The sequence below is a fragment of the Rhea pennata genome, chromosome 22, assembly GCF_028389875.1.
Source record: "Rhea pennata isolate bPtePen1 chromosome 22, bPtePen1.pri, whole genome shotgun sequence".
In the NCBI taxonomy this organism is placed as follows: domain Eukaryota; kingdom Metazoa; phylum Chordata; class Aves; order Rheiformes; family Rheidae; genus Rhea; species Rhea pennata.
In genome coordinates this window covers 8,219,627-8,239,720 of record NC_084684.1, presented here as the reverse complement: position 1 = coordinate 8,239,720, position 20,094 = coordinate 8,219,627, and the positions used below count along the sequence as shown (strand labels likewise).

At 47.8% G+C, this 20,094-nt stretch overlaps 1 protein-coding gene across 10 annotated transcripts in view; it reads left to right on the top strand.

The window, feature by feature from the left end:
* MEGF6 (multiple EGF like domains 6) overlaps nucleotides 1-20,094 on the top strand; it is a 114,458-nt gene that overhangs the window by 13,848 nt on the left and 80,516 nt on the right. For all 10 annotated transcript variants that reach the window (XM_062593577.1, XM_062593580.1, XM_062593582.1 and 7 more), the window contains exon 7: nucleotides 8,233-8,337. In XM_062593577.1, coding sequence (XP_062449561.1) covers nucleotides 8,233-8,337 — 105 coding nt within the window. The remainder of the gene's footprint in view (nucleotides 1-8,232; nucleotides 8,338-20,094) is intronic.

The window sequence follows — 20,094 nt, the reverse complement described above, 5'->3', positions numbered from 1 at the left end:
AGTCAGTTCAGGGGAACGAAACAGCCCTGGTGAGCGCTGCCTGCCTGCACAGCCTAGCCGAGAGGGAGATCAGCCAGCCCTGAGCATCCTGCAGCCGGGGCCAGGCCGTTTCCGCTGCCTGAGCGCGCGCGTTTCAGGCTGCCTGGTACCTTGCACCGCTGCTTGCTGTGGTGCGGACACCCACTGGGGGTACCCCCAGAGCAGCTGCAGGAGCTGGTGCTGACCTAAAGCTTCACTCAGCGTGCCTAGTTGTTTTTAGCTTGAATTTATCGTAATTTTTTCTTTTATCTTTTTAAGCCAGCCCTAGTTAGGATCAAACTTTGTTCTGGTTTTCGGTACAGGCGTTTCCTGAGGTGTAGGCCCGGCCCTGGGTAAAGAGGAGAATCAATGCTCCTTTGGTGAGGAGGTGGGGGGAAGTATCGGAGTCTGAGACGGGGTGAAAACCCCTCGGAGCGTTCCTGAAGGCCAGGCAGAAAGCACTTGAATTTTAATCACCTCATCAAAAGAGAAACCTTTACTAGGCACAAATGGCCTATTAAAAGGCTCCAGAGTGAGTTACCCTGCACTGAACCACATTTCCTACCGCCAGCTCCGCTTCGCTCCAGCGTGCGATTCAGCGGGCGGTTAAACGGCGCTCAGCAGGGCCTGCCGCAGGGGCTGCGCTCGGCTGCTGGCCTCTGCTCTGCAAACACGGCGAAAGCCCGCGTGCTGCGCGACCCGCGCTGCCCCGAGCAGGCACGCACGCGTACGCGCGCCCGGACGCGCAGGAGTCCCTGTAAATCTCTGTAATTTATCCTGTCTTTTCCCTTCCCGTAACAGTGTAGCTATCGTTTTGCCAAATTTCCATTGCATTAAATTGTGCCGTACTGAATTACCAGCTAGTTTGCAGAAAGCTTTAGAAAGGGCAGGGAACTGAGACCTGTAGACCCCCTCAGCCCCACTGAGCTAGGAAATAGATTATTATTTTCACTCTGTCTGTGCCAGCCTGAAGCACAGAGCAATGTATGGTCCAAGTCATTCAGAAGATCTAGTGCTAAGCCAGAAATCTCGGCCACCGCAATTTCTTCTAACATTTTCCATTGCTGTCGTTTGGGCCTCACCGAACTGCCTCCGAAAGGTGAGCACCACTGGCAAATAGGACGTTGTGGAAGCACGCTGAGGTTTACTGCGTCTCTGCCCGGCGGCCGCTTAGTCAGGTGAAGGATTCAGGGAAAACTAAGCAGCATCACTGTGCCCTTTGACTGCTTGATCAAATCTGCCTAGCAGTACTGAGGCAAGCAAGAAAGAAAAGAGAGCTCTTCTTGCAAGCCTAGACATCTAGCAAAAACTGAGGCCGGCAGTACTTTAGAAGAAATGCATCTCGCAGCAGCCAAGGGCGTAGGAATTCCCAGCATAGCGTTCATTGCCGTGCGCTCTTTCTGCCTTGCTACAGGGCAGGGAAAAGGCCGGCGCCCTGGGAAGGTATCTAGTAATGCGCGTTACATTGCAAGAATCAGCTGAATAGGATGCTTGTGGAAAAATTCCCTGATTCCGGTGTATTATACCAGCAGGCTGGCATGTGATTGATACAAGATTGCCTGGGTCCTCAAGGTTACGTGGCTACAAGAAGTGACTAAAGCATTAGATAAGAAGATAACTGGCTTTCTGAAACATTATTTCGTCACCATTTCATTAGTCTGGGTAGATGAGTATTTGAACTTCAATGCTACCTTTGTATTTTTAAATACCCCCCCCCCTTTTTTTTTTTGCGGGGGGGGGGGGATTTGAAAAATCTTCAAGTCCTTAAAAAAAGCCAACACCAAGGTTTAAGTATTTCAGCGCTAATGCATCTAAGGTGCAAACAGTGTGGAATTCAGATGTCAGTTAGAATGAGACTTAGAATCAGGTAAAGTTAAATTTTGCACTTGCTAGTTATAGCTTAATTAGTTCCAAGGGAAATTTTGCATCTTAACAGTTATCCATCTCTGCCCTTTGGGCCCGAGGGAAGTCCACAAGAGAGGAAATAAATAACATATCCCGCAAACTGTGGGCATCCACACTACTTCTGAAAGACTATGTAATAGTGGCACTGTACATATAAGGAAGACGAGAAGTCTTTTTTGGTCCTGTTACCCATATAGCCATTTAAAAGAGAGTTTTACGGAAACAACGATGAACAGCGGGGAAAAAAAAAAAAAGAATACTGCTGACTTCTTCAATATAGATTTAAGATGCAACACTGCGAAACCCAACTAAATGCGATCAACATGATCGAGAGGTCCCTCTCGGTCAGTCTCCTTGGATCTTTTCCCTGTGATGTGTTGGAAACTAATAGCCGGGGCATCCTTAGCCTTCCGTCCTGGGAGCAGTCATTTGGTCACTTCGCTGAGACCCCAGATCTGCCCCCTCCCATTTTTTTTTTTCCTTTTTGTGAATGCCTATCTCGTGTTTGGGAGTTGCCCACTGAGCTAACCTGGTGGACACAGCAAGATGTCCCTTTTTTTCTGCGTGAGTGGCTCTGGTGAACCGTACGAAACGTAAGAACATACTTAGATCTTTGCCTAAACCCGTAACTAAGGCAGGTTTAAAATGTTAAGAAGATAGGTGACATTACTCATACCTTTTTATACATGAATTTAGCTCTGCATTTCGTATGTGTTTGTTTTTTAACCAGGCAGTAGCTCTGAAATACCTAAAAAGAGGGTGTTTTGAAATTTCTCTAGATTGACTGGAGAACAGAAGTGACTTAGTAAAGCCTGTGGTTTCCGTAGGCTTGTGCAGTTCAGGCTTTTTGGTATCTTTTCTTCTACTTGCTGCCATGATACTTCTCTTCTACTGTGAGCAAGTCAAAGTAGTAATGGAACACATATGGCTAGAATAGGCGCATGTCTTTGGCTAATAAGAATGTGTGTATAGATAGCAAAAAAGCAAATTTACAGAATGCATTATTCACCTAAACCTTAGCAAGATCTCTTTAATCACAGCAAAATAAGGCGAAAGCATTGCACAAGACAATATCAAGGTTTATTACAGAGGGGAAATTAGGAAACCAGTCGTGTTTCTGTAGGAAAAAAAGAGCCAATATTTGCTATATGAAGGATTCAATGATAGAGGGAGAATAGCAGGAGATTTAGTAACGTGGCTATGAATTTTCCATGTGAGAGCGGGTCATAACTGATTGCACTTTGAGAAGAGTCGTGCAAATATCTGACAAAGAAAATGTACTTCTAAGGTTTGGCTGCCACCAATGTTTGGCCAAGCTGTAGCCTCAGTGAGCCCGAAAACAAAGTGGAAAAAATCCTTAGTTTTACAACTGCGTCTCCCTTTCTGTATCACTTGGCTTCTAGTTTTGCCTGAACCACAGCAAAAGGCGGTTGACGCGTGTAGGAGACGCTCGTAGCTAATCCAGGTTACAGAATCTCATGTTCAGAGCTGCCTCTTAATACCTTAAATGAGGATACTGAGCGTTGCTGAACCAGATCAGCAGTGACCTACTGCAGGTAGGGGTTACGCAGATGTTTAGACCGATGTATTTTTGTCCTGGGCCACAGATCCACTACGCAGGAGCGTCACAGACCTTTACCTCGTGCTTCTTGCTGTCTCTTGAAACATTTCTGTTTTATTGCTTCCAAGACTGCATGGCAGTCGGTGCAATATCTGGGTGTGGGAAGGGGGAAGGGAGAATTACTCCTTCTATCCCAGGGAAACGAACCTCTCCCGTACACGAAGTAACTGCCCTGGTGGCCTTTTATGTTTCCATTTTGTGTTCCCCCAAAGTAACCGGTGCTAAAATCCGCAACGACCTTTCCAGCTCGCTCTGGCTGTCGCAGTTTCCAAAGGCTGGAAGTTCAGCTCTCGACTCCAGTTTTGAAGAGCGTGCCAGCTCTCGCTTCCCCTGAGCAAGGGCCAGGGTGAGATTTACCCCGAGCAGCAGAAAGTCGCCCCGCTCTCCCGTCTCTGCCTATTAACGTTCCAGCTTGGGACGTAGCAGGAGCGCAGCAGCGCTGGACCCGTTCCAGGCCCCGAGGCAGCGAGTGACAGTGCAACTTATTGCACGCGTAGCCAAGAGGCTGGGCGGATATGTGCGAGAAGCATATCCTGCCATCGCGGGAGAAACGCATCCCGCTGTTGCCAGCGACGATGGATCGCTGCAATTTTGGGAGACTCGTGCTTCTGAGAGAAAAGCTTGTTGTGAGTCTTTTCTTGCCGAGATGCTTCTTTGGGCCCCGTGCCCCCCGCCTGGCACCCCTACGAAGGTCACAGGGCGCAGCAGCGGGGCCGTGCGGGAGGAGTGCTGGAATTGCCGCTCGCGCTCCGGGCTCCTGCCAGGCACGGCTGGAGCCGACCCCTTGTTGCAGCTCCGTAGCACGGTATGTCGGCGCTCCGAGAGCCTTGGGAAGCAAAGGCCCTATATAAATATGTAATACTTGAGAATAAAAAGGCCGGGGGCATCTTGGGCATTGTTAAGATTGCAAACTTATCCTTTTGTGCGCACAAACTTTGACAGTTCGCCAGAACAATGCAAATCCTTCCTTGCCTTCTCTCCATCTGTGATTTTCTTCTGTTCTGAATGCACGGTTGGTGTTTTGGAGTACGCGTTAAGTGTTCTGTGCCAAGTATTTTGCAGCCATTTTTGAAGCCTCACAGGGTGCCTTTCCTCCCCAGCTCTGATGACACAAAATGAATAATCACGAGATTTTCTTTTTTTATTATTTACTATTGTTAATTCAATGTTATGTTAACTTAATGTTAATGGCCTTTAATCGTGGGCTTTTGTGTGCCTCTTGGCCGGGGAGCTCTCCCGCTGGCCTGTGCCCAGGACCAAGCACCGCTCTCCGTGCCGGCCAGTTTTGCCACGGTCTTTCGAGGGCCGCGTGCGCACGCTTCACTAGCTGACGGTTGCTTGCCAGGCTGTACCTGCTGGAGACGTATTTAATTCTTCAGCATTTTCCCTACAGGCAGTTAGGGCGTACGGAACTGGCAACCTTGCAGGTTTAGAGACGGAAGAGTTGCCTTTCACTGCAACGAGAGTTGCTGTCTGTTTGCTTGTTCTGCCTGCACGCTGGTGAGCCCAGGTAGTAGTAACAGGAGAGAGTGTTGTTTTTTCACTTGCCGTGAATTTAGTGTGAAGAGCTGCAGCTACGTAATGAGAGCGCTCGGAAGTGCACGGGTCTCTGCAGTCAGGCTGAAATATTCTGGGCCTTTCCTTTACGGAGCAAAACCCTTGAAAATGTCCTTTAACCTGAACCATGCTGTCCAGCTGCTTAAAGAGAGAGTGAAGGTTGAAGTTTCAAGGAGCCGACCTAGTTCTGAATATTATTCTGGAAGCTGATTTTAAAGCGCGGGACGGGTTCTTCTGCCTGCGTACGCCGCATCGTCGAGCGCAGCAGGACCTAGCTGGGGCAGGTCCTGACCGTGGGGCTGGAGTGGTGTCACCCACTCTGATCAGCTGATGTTACGTAGCAGCTCAACTGCGCCCGTTTGCGATCTGGTCTTGTGACGGTCCGTAACGATCTTCGCAGGAAAAAAGCGTTGCAGTCGATCTTTCCAGCGTTGTTTCTGCTAAAGCTAAAGCTAAACCTTACCTTTACCGCGGTGGAGAAGGTTTTGGGTCTACAGAAGGATGCGGTGCGTGTTTGGTGGCTTACTGCTTCTGTTGGAGTCAGTGCCCGTGCAGGACAGCAGTCTGTTTTAGCCGGAGCGTAATCCAGACTAAATCTCAGTGTAAGCTGCACTTGGCTTTCATTAAGCCACAAATGTTTGTCTGGGTCACTTGCATTCTTTGCTCTCTCTAGTAAATACGTCTTTTGGAGCCAACAGGTCTTGGACTGCCAGGTCTGTCTCTTGTAATTTCAGCTACTTGAAATAATTATGGTCTCTGGATCCGTAAACTGGATCAGTAGGACGCTGGGGCCTCTCACGCAGGTGACCGTGACACACTTGGCAGTTGCAGTGAATTCCTTTCTGGGACGCATAAGCTATAACGCGTCATTCCGCACTACTGCTCTTGGCCCACCCTGTCCACCATCCATCCCGGGCCGCGCAGGAATCTCCACGTGGTTAGGTGGGAGCGGTCTGGAGCAGGGGCTCCGGCGACGTCCGTTACGGATGGGCATTGGCCAGCTCCCGCCGCGCGGACGTACGGTATTCCTAGCTGTGCAGACGCACAAAGTTCTTCCTGTTCTCCGTTGGCTGGTTTGCCCCAGCTTTAGAGAAATGCATCCCGATGCTCCCTTAAGGAGCGAGCGCAGCCCGGACCCTCTCCGGGGCTCTGCCCTTCCCGGCGCCGGCTCCCGCGCCGCGGCCGCGCCGGCTGCGGGGCTGCGCTCGGGGCACGCGAGCGCTGGCTCCGCGGCTTCCACCTCCCCCAGCAGAAACACGCGTGTCCTGAGAAACAAACGTGCTGGGCTTCGTTGTGGAAAGCGAGCCGTTGGAGAGGAAGTCCCTCGGGAGTTTCTAAAACACAGCACTTGATTGCATCTCTGGTTCTCAGTGCCAGAAATAATCTGAGCTCGGAAGGGAAGGTTGATTAGCTGTATGGCTGTCTTCGCCCGCAAGGTACGGGACAACATCCGTGGGGAGGGCGGTCTTTCGTTCCGCCAACCACACGACAGTTGTTCATACGTATTTTAAAAAATCTGTTAACCTGTGATTTTCAGCAAGACTTTTCACGACCGAAACGGATGGCTGTCGGGGCTGGGGTGAAAGCATACAGCTTTTCACCCGCAGGTTTCCCGTTCTTCACTTGGCCAAGGCTGAACAATTTTGCTGTTTAAAATCTAGACTGTCTAAGTTGGTGATGTCAACCTACCTGCAAAAAGTCTCTACTTTTGTAACGTTTGGGTTAACCCTGGCTGCAGGTGTTCGCAGCGAATTACAGGGACAGGAGCTCTCTGGCAAAGCGCAGCTAGCCCCGTCTTGGCTTGGCACGAGGCGGCACGGTTTACGTAAAGGAGTTTCTGCTCGAGGATTTGTTCAAGGCAACGGGCTGAATACTCAAAATGGCAGTCCTGGTGAACTTTGGGGGACCTATCTGTGGGCTAAAATACGTGACTCCTTTGCTGGAAGACGTTAAATAACGGGCAATTACACGTGTCCCATTGCTTGCAGATAACGCGGGCAGGAGAGAGTGATCCATTTCCTGAGCAAACTCTTTACAGCAAATAGTTCATCCAGAGCAATCAGTTAGGTGGCTTTGACGCCTTCAAGATTTCAGTGTTGGATGAAATGTTGTTTAAAATAGAGGCTGATTTAAAGGGAGACTGGTTTAAACGTCACCTGTTGTCCAGGTGTGGTTTTTTTAAATTGCATTTAAGGCAGTTTTACATCTTGCCACTTCTCTACCACGGGGGTTGACGTGTTCCTTACTGTTTAGCCCCAAACCTCAGTGCATCACCCGCTCAAGCATTAGTTGCAGAACCCTGTGAGATTACTTACTAATCAGGTTTCCCAGGAGCATCAATCCAACGTCTGCTTAATCCAAGAAAGCAGCACTCCGAAGGTGTATGTGCTGTGTGTATGCTGTATGTGTTTGCTGACTGGGGATCGTGGACTTGCCTTGAAATCTGAAAGCAGCACGTACCTGCTGCTTGTCAGAAATCCTTTGCCAGTGCATCACGGACCTAGCAGGAGAGGAAATAGGATCTTTCTTCATCTTAAGTAACCCGGTTCTGGTATTGTATTTTGTAAGTGCTGCAATACATTCTCTTTTCTCTTTTGTGCGTCGTCCGTAGCTTTATGCGAATCGGGCTAGTTTGCTGCAGGAGTGCGTGGGAGACCTTCAGGAAGCAGCCACTGCTTAGGTGGCAAGCGACGGTGATCGTTCAGTAGCTGGCAGCATTTTTTTCCGATTCAGCTGGAAATCGGGGCTCCAGATGGAGTATAAGAAAAATGGTCATGCTTGATAAAATCCTTTTCGGATGAGATCTGGAATGGGATCCTGGCGTTTTCTGTTTTAATAAGACTGGATGTTAACATCATCCTACAAACCTGTGCAAGCCATTTAAACCCATGAGTAGACATTAGCTAAGATATTTTACCTCCTGCGCTAAATTTTGGGAGAATCTGTGTACCGTTAGAGTATTGCGTTGTCAACTAAAAGAAAGTTGCATTTCAAAAATGATTTAACAGTATTTTTGTAACTACTGAAGTTTGTAACAGGGCTTTAGGGACTTACACAATGAATAGTAATTTTTGACGTATGTATCCGTACGATCCTGATCTCCAGAATTATTCTCTCCCTTCAACTTGCAGCTGCCTGCAATTACGAAGTTTGTTTCAACGGTGGAAATTGCATAGAAGGAGCTTCTCAGCTCTGCCATTGCCCCTCTGGTTTCCAGGGACCTCGCTGTCAGTATGGTGAGTAATCTTTCCAAACCCTTCCTTGAATTTTGAGTCAGAAGCGGAGGGGAAAAAGACTAGGGGATGCTTCCCCCCGCCCTCTTTTTTTCACTAGTCGTCATTTTATCTGCAAAACTCCAATAATCTGCTCTGGACTTTCCTGGATACTGTTTGCAATGTTTTGGGAACTGAATATTTGGGAAGGAAGTGCTCGGCGTGACTTGCTGTGAAAAGCAGCGCGATTTCTCCATACTGTACAATAGCCTTTCTTCCCGGCCGCCATCCGCAGAAGGGATTTGTTGGAATCGGAGAAGGAAGCTGATTAAAGCTGGGTCAAACAAAGAAACCCCGGGGTCATTTCCTGTGAAGTGAATCTCAGCCTGAGTGAGCACGGCAACGGGCTGCCACCATCAGAAAGGAAAACAGTTAAGCTGTGGCTAACTAGATCAGGTGTGTCTTTGGTTAGGCTTTAGTTTGGGTCTGTTAAGCATTATTTAAATCACTTTTGTGCAATATATAAATTATCTCCTCAAGGTTATTGATTTTTCTTATGCTTGGTAATTCAGCAACGTTCTGATTTGTTCATGTGATAGCGCAAAGCGAATAGCCCCTAAAAGTAGGACTGGTACTCTGTGCCGTATACACAGTAAAAGAAAATGTGCCTTGTGCTATTCCGGAGAGAAACAGCTACCCCAACTTTGTCTTCCTTTTGACTGCTAAGTCTGAAAGGCGTGAGGCAGTAACAGTTACTCTCATCCACTTTAGACCATACTAATTTATAACAGCAAATTAAATAATAAGAAAGTGTGTTTTTTTTTTTTTTTTTCCCTAAAGCATTAGGTAAAAATTTCTTCAGAGATAATGCAGTTTCTTGCTGAAGCTGATTTATGTAGTTAGGAGGGACTGGTCTTTGGCATAGGAATAGTCAAAAGCGGGACCTGGTCTTTTCCCACTGAGAAGGACTTTGAGTATCTGGGAAGCCTAGGGCTGGAGAAGAACATTTTCTGCAGAGCCTGAAACCCTGTTCAGAGGAATCGGAACAGAAAGCAGAGAGACGACCCGTTCCAGAGAAAGAGCGTGTTTTCCCACTGTGTTTTAAGAGGGCAGAGTTGAGCTCTTGCCGCCTCAGCTTGCAGGGAAGCTCGTAATGGTCGTCTGGTACTCTGTCCAGCCAGGTTTCAGCTGCTGAGTCAGCCTGTTCTTTCCCATTTTTCGTGGTACATCTATTTTAAGGAACTTTAATTACTGCTACAAGGGTCAATTTAGAAGTGCTTAAAAGGCCCTTAAGTCCCATTCAGATAATCCCTTTAAAGACGGTGGTTTCTCTCAGCCAGATACAAGCTGTAGATTAGATTAATCAAAAGTCCTTGCTATCCTTGACTTCAGGCTGTATTCATACGTGCTCTTTCTTTAACATGCATTAATAACAAGATCTAAAGTTATGCTTGCTAGCGAGGCTGAGGCTTTCCTTGGGCTCGACTGGACCGCCAGCTTGTGTGTGACGGTTATTAGCACACGGCCCAGCGTTCCTGGGGTGGCACGCGTTCTCCGTTAGAAACACAGTTTGCTTGGTAATACGAGGACAAAACCCAAAGCCCTGCCGCAAGCCCAGCTGTAAGGATCGCGGGCCCGGCTGCTGCCCTTTTCTGTAGGGCACCCAAGCCTGGGTTCCTTCCAGAAGTGCCGGTCCCGCCTGGGAAGCAGGCTCGAGGAGGCATTCCTCTCGTTTTTCTTGGATGCTGAGGCTGCCTGCAGAGCCGTGACGTGCGTGGGGCCCAGCAGTGAGCGCACTGGCGCAAGGCTGTGAACAAATCCTGGGTGGGAGACACTGCGGAGCTGCCCTGCTAAGGTTATTGCTGCCTCGGAGATTCGCCCGTGTCACTCGGTTCTCTTCTGTTCGTTCTTCTGAACAACCCGCTGCCAGTCCCCAGCTCACGAGAGTTTCCAACTGAAAAGCGAAGCCGGTGCTGGTGGACTGTGCCGCTCTGCCCGCTGCCGTCGCCAGCCCTGTGCCCTGAGTGCCTCGGCGCTTTCGTGCCTTGCCCGTTTCTCTGCAAAAGACGTTTGCGTGAGCCTCTGGCGACATCCGTGAGCCGCAGAGCGGGCGGGAGGGCGAGAAGCTGCCTCGGCTTCGCTCGTGCCCCTGCTGCACCTAGGTCGGAGAAGGCAGAGCTGCTCCCAGCCGGCTGACGAGGCAGGCGCGGCGTTGCACTGGCAGACGGGACGGGAAGCAAAGCAGTGCCCGGGAAACGATTCAGCCTGTTAGTCAGTGAAAACTGCGTGGATGATTTAATGTTAACTGTTGCAATTCTGCGTTTTAGATTAAGATGAAAAGGACGCTTTGGTCTAGAAACAGTTTTCAGTCTTTTTGTTGTCCTTTGGCATTTCTGAAGTAGTTGCATTGTAATTGTAACATACTTCCAAATCATTTGTCCACCCAGTGATACGCCAGCTGCAATTTAAACGTGCTGGTTACAATACTGCTTCTCCCTGATCCTTTGAACCGAGAAGGATTAGGATGTAGCTAAATTCTCAGAGAAGTACACGCTCCTGCACTGACTGCTTAGGTTCGTGTTTGCACGGGCGGAGGCTAGAGTACAGAGCTGTCCGGGAAATACACAGTCCTCAGATTGTCCGCTGCAGTTTGTTTGTCATAGCTTCTCTCATACAAATTAGTAAAATACATGCAGGGCGCCTTCCAGTACAGGCCCTGCATGGTAAAAGCATTTTCACATTTGGAAATATTTAGCAATTCCCCAAATGATAATTGGTTGCAGATCTGAAAACAAAGAACGTATTTCTGACCCCTCCAAATACATATATATATTTTTCAGCGGAAACGGCTGGTTTATTTTGGAGAGGAAGAAAATACATCTGTAAATTCCACTAACGTTACCCCCCTCAAACAAGGAACCTAAAGTCCATGCTTTTGGTTTTAAGAGGTCAGACTTTGGAAGACTGAAGATTAGCTTTTATTCTACTGCCCTGCAAAGCTTTTTGCAGTAACAGCATGAGCCAGAAAGGGAGGACAGTAGTAGCTCGAGTTACCAGCACACTCAGTGTGGTGCACTGTCTTCAGACACTTCTGCCGGGCTGGTGAGGAAAAGGAAGAAAAAAAGAGAAAGGGGCAAATGGGGCAGGACAAGTAAACTGCGGATCACCAGTTAGTATCGCAGTTTTCTGAGCTGGTTTCCAGTCGTCCCATTGCACTAGCAAATTGTCAAGGTAAAGAGAAACTTCTAGTGCAGGACACTGATCAGATAAGAGATGACTATGAGAGAAGGTGGAAAATTATAGTCTCTGATGAAAAATAAGATGTGGATTGACCTCTGAGAGTTGCAGTGTGGACAATCATGTAAAGTATACGGTGTTGGAGCTTTTTTGAAGTACTGAGCTGAGTAAAAAGCCCGAGATTTTTCTACCAATTCAGAATGCGTGAGTTGAGTATTTCACTTTTCACTTGTGTTTCTAAATGATTGTAACTTCGTTTGCATCCTCAAACTGTTTTAGTAAACTGACACACGTTTCAAGCTCATGGCAGGAGTAACCTCCTGACATCCCGTTCTAGCAAGATAACGCTCCCCTAGCCTTGTTGTTTATAAACGTTGCAAAGGCTCAGTCATCCTGCTTCTTCCAGCAGGTCCAGCTAGACGTGAATATCTGGACACTTCAAGGGCTAGAAGGAAGTAGATGGACCTTTGAAAACTTACTTAGACCTAAACAAGAAATGCTGGTTTGTTTATGAGCTCTATTGTATCCCTTGTCTTGTGGTAACAGAGCGGAAAATGTAACATAATCAATACGACTTGGTCTCCTCGGGGAATTTTTTTGGAAAGGACAAGTGGTAAATACGAGAGATGCTAGCAGTTTGAAAGGATTTGGCCAAGGGAAGGGTAGCATGTCTCCAGAGTGAGCTGATCACAGCTCCTTGTCAGATCTTAGGTTCCTTAACTCGCTTGGGTTTAAAGAATGACATTAAAAATCCCATCACACCTCAAAAGCTAGGTCATGTATGGTGTATGAGCACTCAGGGATTCCTGAGCGTTGTAGCACCTAGAGAACTCTCTGCTCTGCGTTGTTCGAGGGTGGTTCATCTTCTTGGGCCACCGTCTCATAAGCCTCGGCCACTCTGGGAAACAGGCTGATTCGTAGCGCGTTTCCAGTTTCCCCCGCTGCTCGCTGGTTCAGGTGGATCGTTGGAGAGCGACCTCCGCGGAAAGCCTGCCTCTGCGGCCAGAATCCTCGCTGCTCTGCGATCGTCCTGCTGGGACACATGAAGCTCCTCTGAAGCGAGAGCGTTTCCTCCCTAAGAGAAAAAGGACAAAGCTGCAGATACCCTGTTCTGTGTCAGCTCGTGTAACAGAGCTCGGTCGGGCTTTGAGTAAAGGGCAACGCGCTCACATCAGTGCTCGTTACGGGAGGTAAGCACGGAGGCGGCAGCCGCAGACCTTAGGAGATCAGCGCTGGTGGGTGTCCGTTCCGTGGCGTTAGCCCTAGGAAGGTGCTCGAAGAACGTCCGCATGCTGTTAGCTGGCTGCCTCCAGGTCTATCGCCAGTGACGACGGTCATCCTGCTCAGAAGCTTCTGGTTTTATTAGCACCAGGTGGAAGACTGTATTTATGCCTTAAAAACAACGGCCCTGAGGCTGGAGAGAGGAAAAAAAGAGGTGAAACCAGGAACCTAAGTTGCTCCCTGAGAGAACATGCGTGTTCACGTATGCCAGAGCCTATACAGTGGTGCAGGCTCTGCCAGCAGTGGAACATTCGCATTAGCTGCAGATGAAGGAAGCAGATACAGACGTCGTAGACTGGGGGCAGTGTTGATTCTGCAAGAGTACCTCCAGAAAACTCTCCTGGCTTTCAAGTGTCATTTTAAACTTGCCTGCCGTCTAGCTTTTAAATATGTTGCCCAGCTCCAGAGTCCTGAAAGGCTCGGAAAGAGCCTTAAAGAAAACGCTGTGAAAGGCCTAGCTTGCAGAGAATTGCTTTCTGTTTGTCCCGTGATGCTTTCTGTTGTCCCTAACATCTCCCCAAAGCCCTCTCCTGCTTGCCGCAGAGAATGTGCTGATTAAGAATACTGGGAGGTCCCAGTCTCAAACTCATCCCTCCATCTTAATTTCTCGTTTACTTCCGTAAATGATTTTCCTTGGTAAATGTTTTATTGGATAAACGTCTAGTGGAAACCTAATTGTCTAGACTCTCGTGGTCTCTCTTACTGTTAAAAGTTATCTGGATGGTTAATTTCTGTGCCAGTCAGTCAGTCAGCATTTGTGCCGAGTTTTAACGACGGAGTGGGAGCCTGGAGGCTGGAAATGCTATATGCTTCAAAGAAGTCTTTCAGCGGAGATAGCTTTGGAGAAAGACAGAGACTGGTTAATCAGTGAATCTTTGTTTTTTTTTTTTTTTTTTTTTTTTTTTTTTTTCTGATCAGTCACCTACAAAAGAGGCTATCGTGGCATTTGAGATAATGACAGCTTCTGGGGAAATAGTTCTCACAAAATGGAGCTGCTTAGCATTTGAGTGGAACAAATCTGGATGCGATTCTGAGGGCTTCTGATGGCGCGGTTCTGTGCGTGCAAAGTGAATATAGCCCTAAGTGAAATGAATACACAAGCGACCGCTGTTCTGCAGTGGTACGTTGGGCTGTTGTTCATCTCCCAGAAACGCTTGCATCTGATCCTAACGGCATTACTTTTTCTTTTCTAGCAAGAAATACAGAAATGTTTGCTTTAAAGGCAGAACGCTGTCCTGGCCAGACTCTTACCATGCCTTTCAGCATGGGACATTTTTACGGGCCAACTGAGAGAGCGGCAAAGTTATGTTTACCCTGGCTAGGAAGCAGGCAATACCCAACCAGTCTGACTTCCAGGAGTAAGACGCTGTCCTTCCTGGTCTCCTGAGCTGTTGAAAGTGATGATATCTGGGCACTGTCGATCTGCGTTAAATCATCTTGCTTTGAAATGACTGCGAGAACGCTTTCAGGAAACGTCTGCGGTACACCCTGGGTCCGCATTTGGGTTTCAGCGCCTCTTCTGCAATGGCTTTTTGATACTGTGAAGTGCTGTATGGATTTCTCTTCCTTTTCCCCCACCGAAGATGGTATTGTCTCCCTGCCACAGAGCCTGCACCGTGCACGTGGGTCCGTAGGTTGAATGCTGCTAACGTGGTGCCTGTGTTCCCTTAAAATTCCCGCGTTCCTTGTCTAAGGAGGCATCAGCGGAGCGACAGCAGAGTGGTCTAAGCTATAGTCCTGCTGTGCGTGAAGGTTCGGTCTTTTGTGTAGTTTCTTTTCTTCCACCAGCGGAGGCATGTTTGAATGCCGAGGTATGAGGAGCTCTGCAAATGTTCTAGGGAGTTGGGTTTCCCCCCCCCCCCTTTTGTATCCTTACTGTAACTTTCAAAATAATTGCAGTTGCGTATCAAAGCTGGGTCGCTCGGGGGACCACGGCATCACCTGCAGCACTGACGGTTGGGGGAACAGGAGCAGAGCGGTGCCGCTGGCGCCGGCTCGAGCGAGCCGTGCCGTGGCCGACGCTCGGCGCGGCGTGGGTCGTTCCAGCAACGCTCAGGCTTTCGGGGGCTGCTGCGCGGGGGCTTTGCTGCGCTGCGGGCACGAGACCCTTCCTAATTAGCCCGGCCACGTTTTGAACCGTCGGCCAGACCGAGTCTCCGTTAGCTTTGCCCAAAGGACAGGTCAGCTGCAAGCGAGCGGGATGCTTCAGGAGAACGTTATTGTTTCTTTCTTCTGTAGCGCTGCCCTCATTTACACAAGCATCTGACATGCCCTCGGTGTTGTTTGGTTGACTAATGACCCTGTCTCTCCTGCTAATCCCTTCAGACCGTTCAGCTGGAAGCCTTTGGAGTGTTTCTGCATGGGCTGCGTTTAGCGGCTGGAGCGGAGGGGTGGCATGGCATGGACAGGTTTACTGCTGCGCTCTTACTGGCGAGGACCTTCAAAGAGAAGCAAAGGACCGCAAGAGATTCGAGGGCATTGAAGGCAAAACTGGGAAGGCTTTGGTTTTCTTTGGAAGCAAGAGCCTACTTTGTAGACTCTTCTTGGGCCTGGGAGCCAGACTTTCCTATCCAACCCAGAGAGAGGACAGCAGCGAGCGAGCGTGTTCGCGCGGTAGCTCTTACTGCAGCTCAGGGGACTTTCCAGCCCACATTCAACACCAGCACAGGTTTTAGGTCTGACAATAGCAAGATACTGTGTTTACTGTGCCATGGCTTTACAGTTCACAAGGCCACCTTAAAATCTGCTTGTAGGATTAAGTAGCAGCAGTTGTTCTTCAGCTCTTGGTTTACCAGGCACTTCCACTGTTAATAATATCAAGGCTGAGTTAAGCAGAGCACTTTCTTCCAACAGCCAAAATACTTTTATTTACAAACAGCCTACTGATTCAGAGGTCTAGCTTTCTGCTGGGGGGGGGGGAAGAAGAGCCTGAGTGCAGAGCACGTTTCTGGCAGTGCGCAGTATTGCAGTGCAGTTGTGCCTGGCTGGGATTTGTCTCCAGCTCTTTTTGGCTCAGAAAGGCAGTGGAACAAGGGCAGCTTGTGCAAAGCTCTGCTTCGTTCTAAACTATCTACTTGTCCATCAGCCAAATGTTAGGTATTTAATAGCTGGCAAACAGGTAGTGCTTAGCACTTTGAAAAAGTTGGCGAGAGGAAACAAGCAAGGCTGTGTAGAGGTTGATTTAGTTTTTAAAAAATCCATTTTGAGAAGTGAGTTTTAAAGAAAAAAGAAAATGTGCTCAGATTGAAGGAACAGCTGAGAAACAAATTTCCTTGCAGTTCCATTTTTAGTGTGTGCCTGAGCCCAGAATCGTTCACGCCAGAAGCACGGCTCAGCATTCCCTGTAAGGTTCCTGGCAGGACGTGTCCAGTGACATGCAGTGTATTTTTAAAATCTGGATGGAAATGCAGGAGAATTACTCTATGAATAATTCGATAGTTTGTATGATTTGAATTTCTAAAGGTTAACTAAAGTGCAGCAAAAAGCCTTTTGGATGTCTACTCTCACATCTATTTAAAGCTGTCCGGCTTTGCTGGTAAGTGATATAACATATATGCAGCAAAAATATTACCAAAACATTTGTTAAAGGAACATATTAGTGGCTGAAAAAGAGCTGCTAGTTTAAAAGAGGGTAGATAATCTTAAAGGCTCTGCTGAATTCAAAATATGGCTTTCTTTGTTCTTTTCGAGCTTTCCTGGGGTTGGCTCAAGCCTTTACTTTGAACTCGAGAATTAATGATTTCATTATCATTTAAAAAGAGGTGATTATACTGAGTAAAAGAAAATATATGGCTAATCTCAGTGAGGTGATTAGCCTCTACTTAGATTTTTGCAAATAAACGAAGAAGGAATTATATCACTGGCCTTGCATTGGCCTGAAATTTTCCTACGTATCTCCACTGCACTTCACATTAAAGAGGCACCAGTCTGTGTTTCATGCTGCCTATGTGCATGTAAGAAGATGACCTTCACTCCCCAGCAGATACTCATGTTGCTCGCAGTGCCTCCAGCACTCCCTGGAAAGTGTGCCAGAATAAGGGTAAGAAATTAGCCCAGATAACGAAAATTCCTCGCATCCCTGCTGATGAAGCTCCCATCTCCTATGGAGATGCCATAGAAACCTGCTTTCTATCTTTCTATGTTCAGTCACAGTAGATTTAGACTTTGGAGGGAAGTAATAAAGAGCAACCTGTTAAGATCCAAGAGTTAAAAAAAAAAAAAAAAAAAAAAAAAAAAAAAAAAAAAACTTGGAAGGAAGTTGCTTGTTTTTGCCACCAGGAGAAGGCTGGGTCTAAGCTTTGGTTTTTCGGGGATTCTTATGCTGGGCCAAGTCATGTGTGATGCATATTTTCCCTCCTGTTGACATTAGTGAGGATTGAAACTACACGGCATCTCACCTGATCGCTTCCTTAATTATTACAGTATAAGTAGAATAGCTAAAAGTGAGGCTGCACTCTAATTTTCCCTGCAAAAATTTCAAGCGAATGTTCGCAGCCAGCTGTGACTGATCAAAAAGGGTGAGTTTTGTGTTTGCAAGACTTCAGCAACTTGGGGAAATCTTTAGCCGACTTGGGAAGTTAAGTTGGAGGTCCAGAGAGCTTTCAGAGTGCTTTTCTTCCCTTGTTTTGTGAGCTACATAGGCTATCGTACATATTTTCTTCTCATAAGCCATGTGTTGAAAGTCAGACTGTATGCGTGGAGGTGAGTCAAATGATATTTATATGAGAAAACAGATTATCTTCCAAGCAGTGAAAAAATATTGCGGTCTAAGAATGGACCGTCTGGGATGCCCCGGTGTAACTGGTAATAAGAAGAATTTGATGCGTGTATGCCAAGTGGAGTGGATTAATGTGGAATCCTTGAACCGTTACCTGGGTGGATGAGACCATCCTCAAAGTCAGGAAGCCCAGGGCCACTCAAGACCTACAGTTGCTGACCCAACTGTCTGGCTTCTCGAAACAGCAGAGAATGCCGACAAAAATGTAGCCCAGTCCAGTTTCAGCCAAACAGCTATTTCTGGAGGTATGTCTGAAACGCAGCTTTCTCATTTCTGGAGCGTCGTGGTCGTCTGGCTAGCAGGATTTGGCGGCTAATGCCAAAATCCCATCTTAGGGCTTCCAGAAAAAATCTTTTTAAAACCGCATTGACTTGTACTGGGGAAGAGGGCAAAGGGAGAAACTGAGGAAGGATACGAGTAAGCAAATGCTACTCTAAATATTTAACTGTATGGGAGTTGATTTGTTTTTTTAGGGCAGATGTTGCCTTCTGAAGTGTGTTGGTGGTTGTACAGAGGACAAAATAAAAAAGAAAAGAGGTTTCTCTCCAACTTCCTGGAAGCACTTACTCAACTGCTTCAGGAATGTGAAGCAAATTCCATGTTCAGATTCCTGTCCCTAGCAATACCACTAGCTTCTGGCTGATCAGCTGAGTTGTTTCTGTTCTCGATCCTGCTGGGATTTTTAAGGTCTCTTTCTTGTTTGTTTGTTTTAGGTTGTGGAAGAGAAATGACACAAGACCATTTATTTCTCATGCCCTGTAATCTTCAGTTGTTTTCAAGGGATCTTGTGAAAATTCACAGTACAGGGGATCCTCAATGGTTGCAGGTGCAGGGAAACAGCTTCCAGTGAAGACAGGTGATTTTGTGAGTGAAATTAGGAATGAGACCAAAACAGAAAGAGTAGACATTGCTGCAAACTTTCTTGAAATCTTTAGAATCAGCTTACGCTTAATGTGGTCTGTAATGAAGCTTAAGTATCTGAGGCTTTCAGTTTCTGGGTTTGGAAAGGTTGGGAAAAACATTCTTTTGTATTCACTACGTAGTCTCTTCTTCGAGGTGTCTTTTTTAAAGTGGTGTCCTGTAACGACTGACAACACCTTTTGGCCGGTTTCTGAAACTCCTTATCACCGCCTCGGCCGTTTTCCTGTAGTTTTTGCCTCGTTCGTTGTGTCTTAATCTATGTACGTAAGTCTGTATATCAGGTAACACGCCTTGAAAAAGGCGGACCCGCGTCGTCTTGGAGCTAACGTCAGCCCGGACCGGCCCCCGTGCTCTTGCCGGTGTAGTCCGTGCGCGTAGCGACGGCACTGGCACCGCGGCCAGCACGTGGGACAGATCCGGGGAAAAGGGCTCGAGTCGTGTTTTCCTCTCAGTGCTCTGCGGCTTTTTTCCCTCCTGCCGGGCGCTGGCAGCTGAAAGGAAGCACGCGGAAGCTTTCAGCACGGGAAACCGCTGTAGATTGGAAGGAGCATCTCATCAACCTTTGCTCTTTCTGGGGCGAGGTTTTCCAGTCCTGCCGGGGTCGGTTTCCTCCCAGGCACGCTTAACTTTATGGGACCTGAGTTTCTTGTGGTTAAACTCGTGCACACAGACACGTGTGCTGCATACGGTTGTGCAGACCTTTTTTCTCTGCGTAATTTAATGTTCATGGGGCCTGCGTAACCCACTTGACATTCCTGTCGGCTACCAGGACACCTGCTGGACCCTCAGTCTGTGCAAGTCAGCCAAAAACTGCTTTGAATGCCAACAGGTGTTTCTAGTTTGGTGAACAGGAATGCACATTAACCGTTTTTCTCCCCTGCTCCCCAGGCAAATAAACACAGTTGAGATCTGGAAATCCTCCACTCAACGCTGCAGCAGCAGGCGGGCCCTGCGTGGGGGTGCCAAGAATTGGAAATAAGTTCCCTTCTCTGTGGCGGTCTGACAGACTCGTGGGCTGGACTCCCGTGCTGCTGTCCTTTAGCAACTCTCTTTAAAAATACGTTTGTGGTTTACACCCCATTTATCCTGGAGCATTAGCTGAAAAGGCTTTTGCACTGCAATGGGTGATGGATAAAGGGGACGGGTGGGCCCTAAGCTCGTAAGGAGAGTCCTGGGGTTATCGTGCCTTCCTCAGCGCACCAGTGGTTTTGTGAGATTGGATTTCGGCACAGCCGGTGCTGAGATAATGGGTGCCAGATGTACGTAATTAGAGGATACCTCTTTCTCCCAGCTGCAAATTGTCCGTCACTGCCTCTGCTGGAAATTTGCATCATGAGAAGCTTGAATTCGCACAGCTTAGTGGTATCTCAGATCTCATCAGACTTCTCTTCAGCTGATAAGTAACGGGCGTGTGCAGCCCAAACCAGTTACACGTGGAAAAGTCAAATCATGTATTTCAATTTCTGTGTGTTCGGGAGCTCCGTTATGATTTTCCGTAGTAAACTTGCTGGAAAATTATGTTCTACACCAGAGGTGTGTTGTTCCTTGTATGAGAACAAGACATG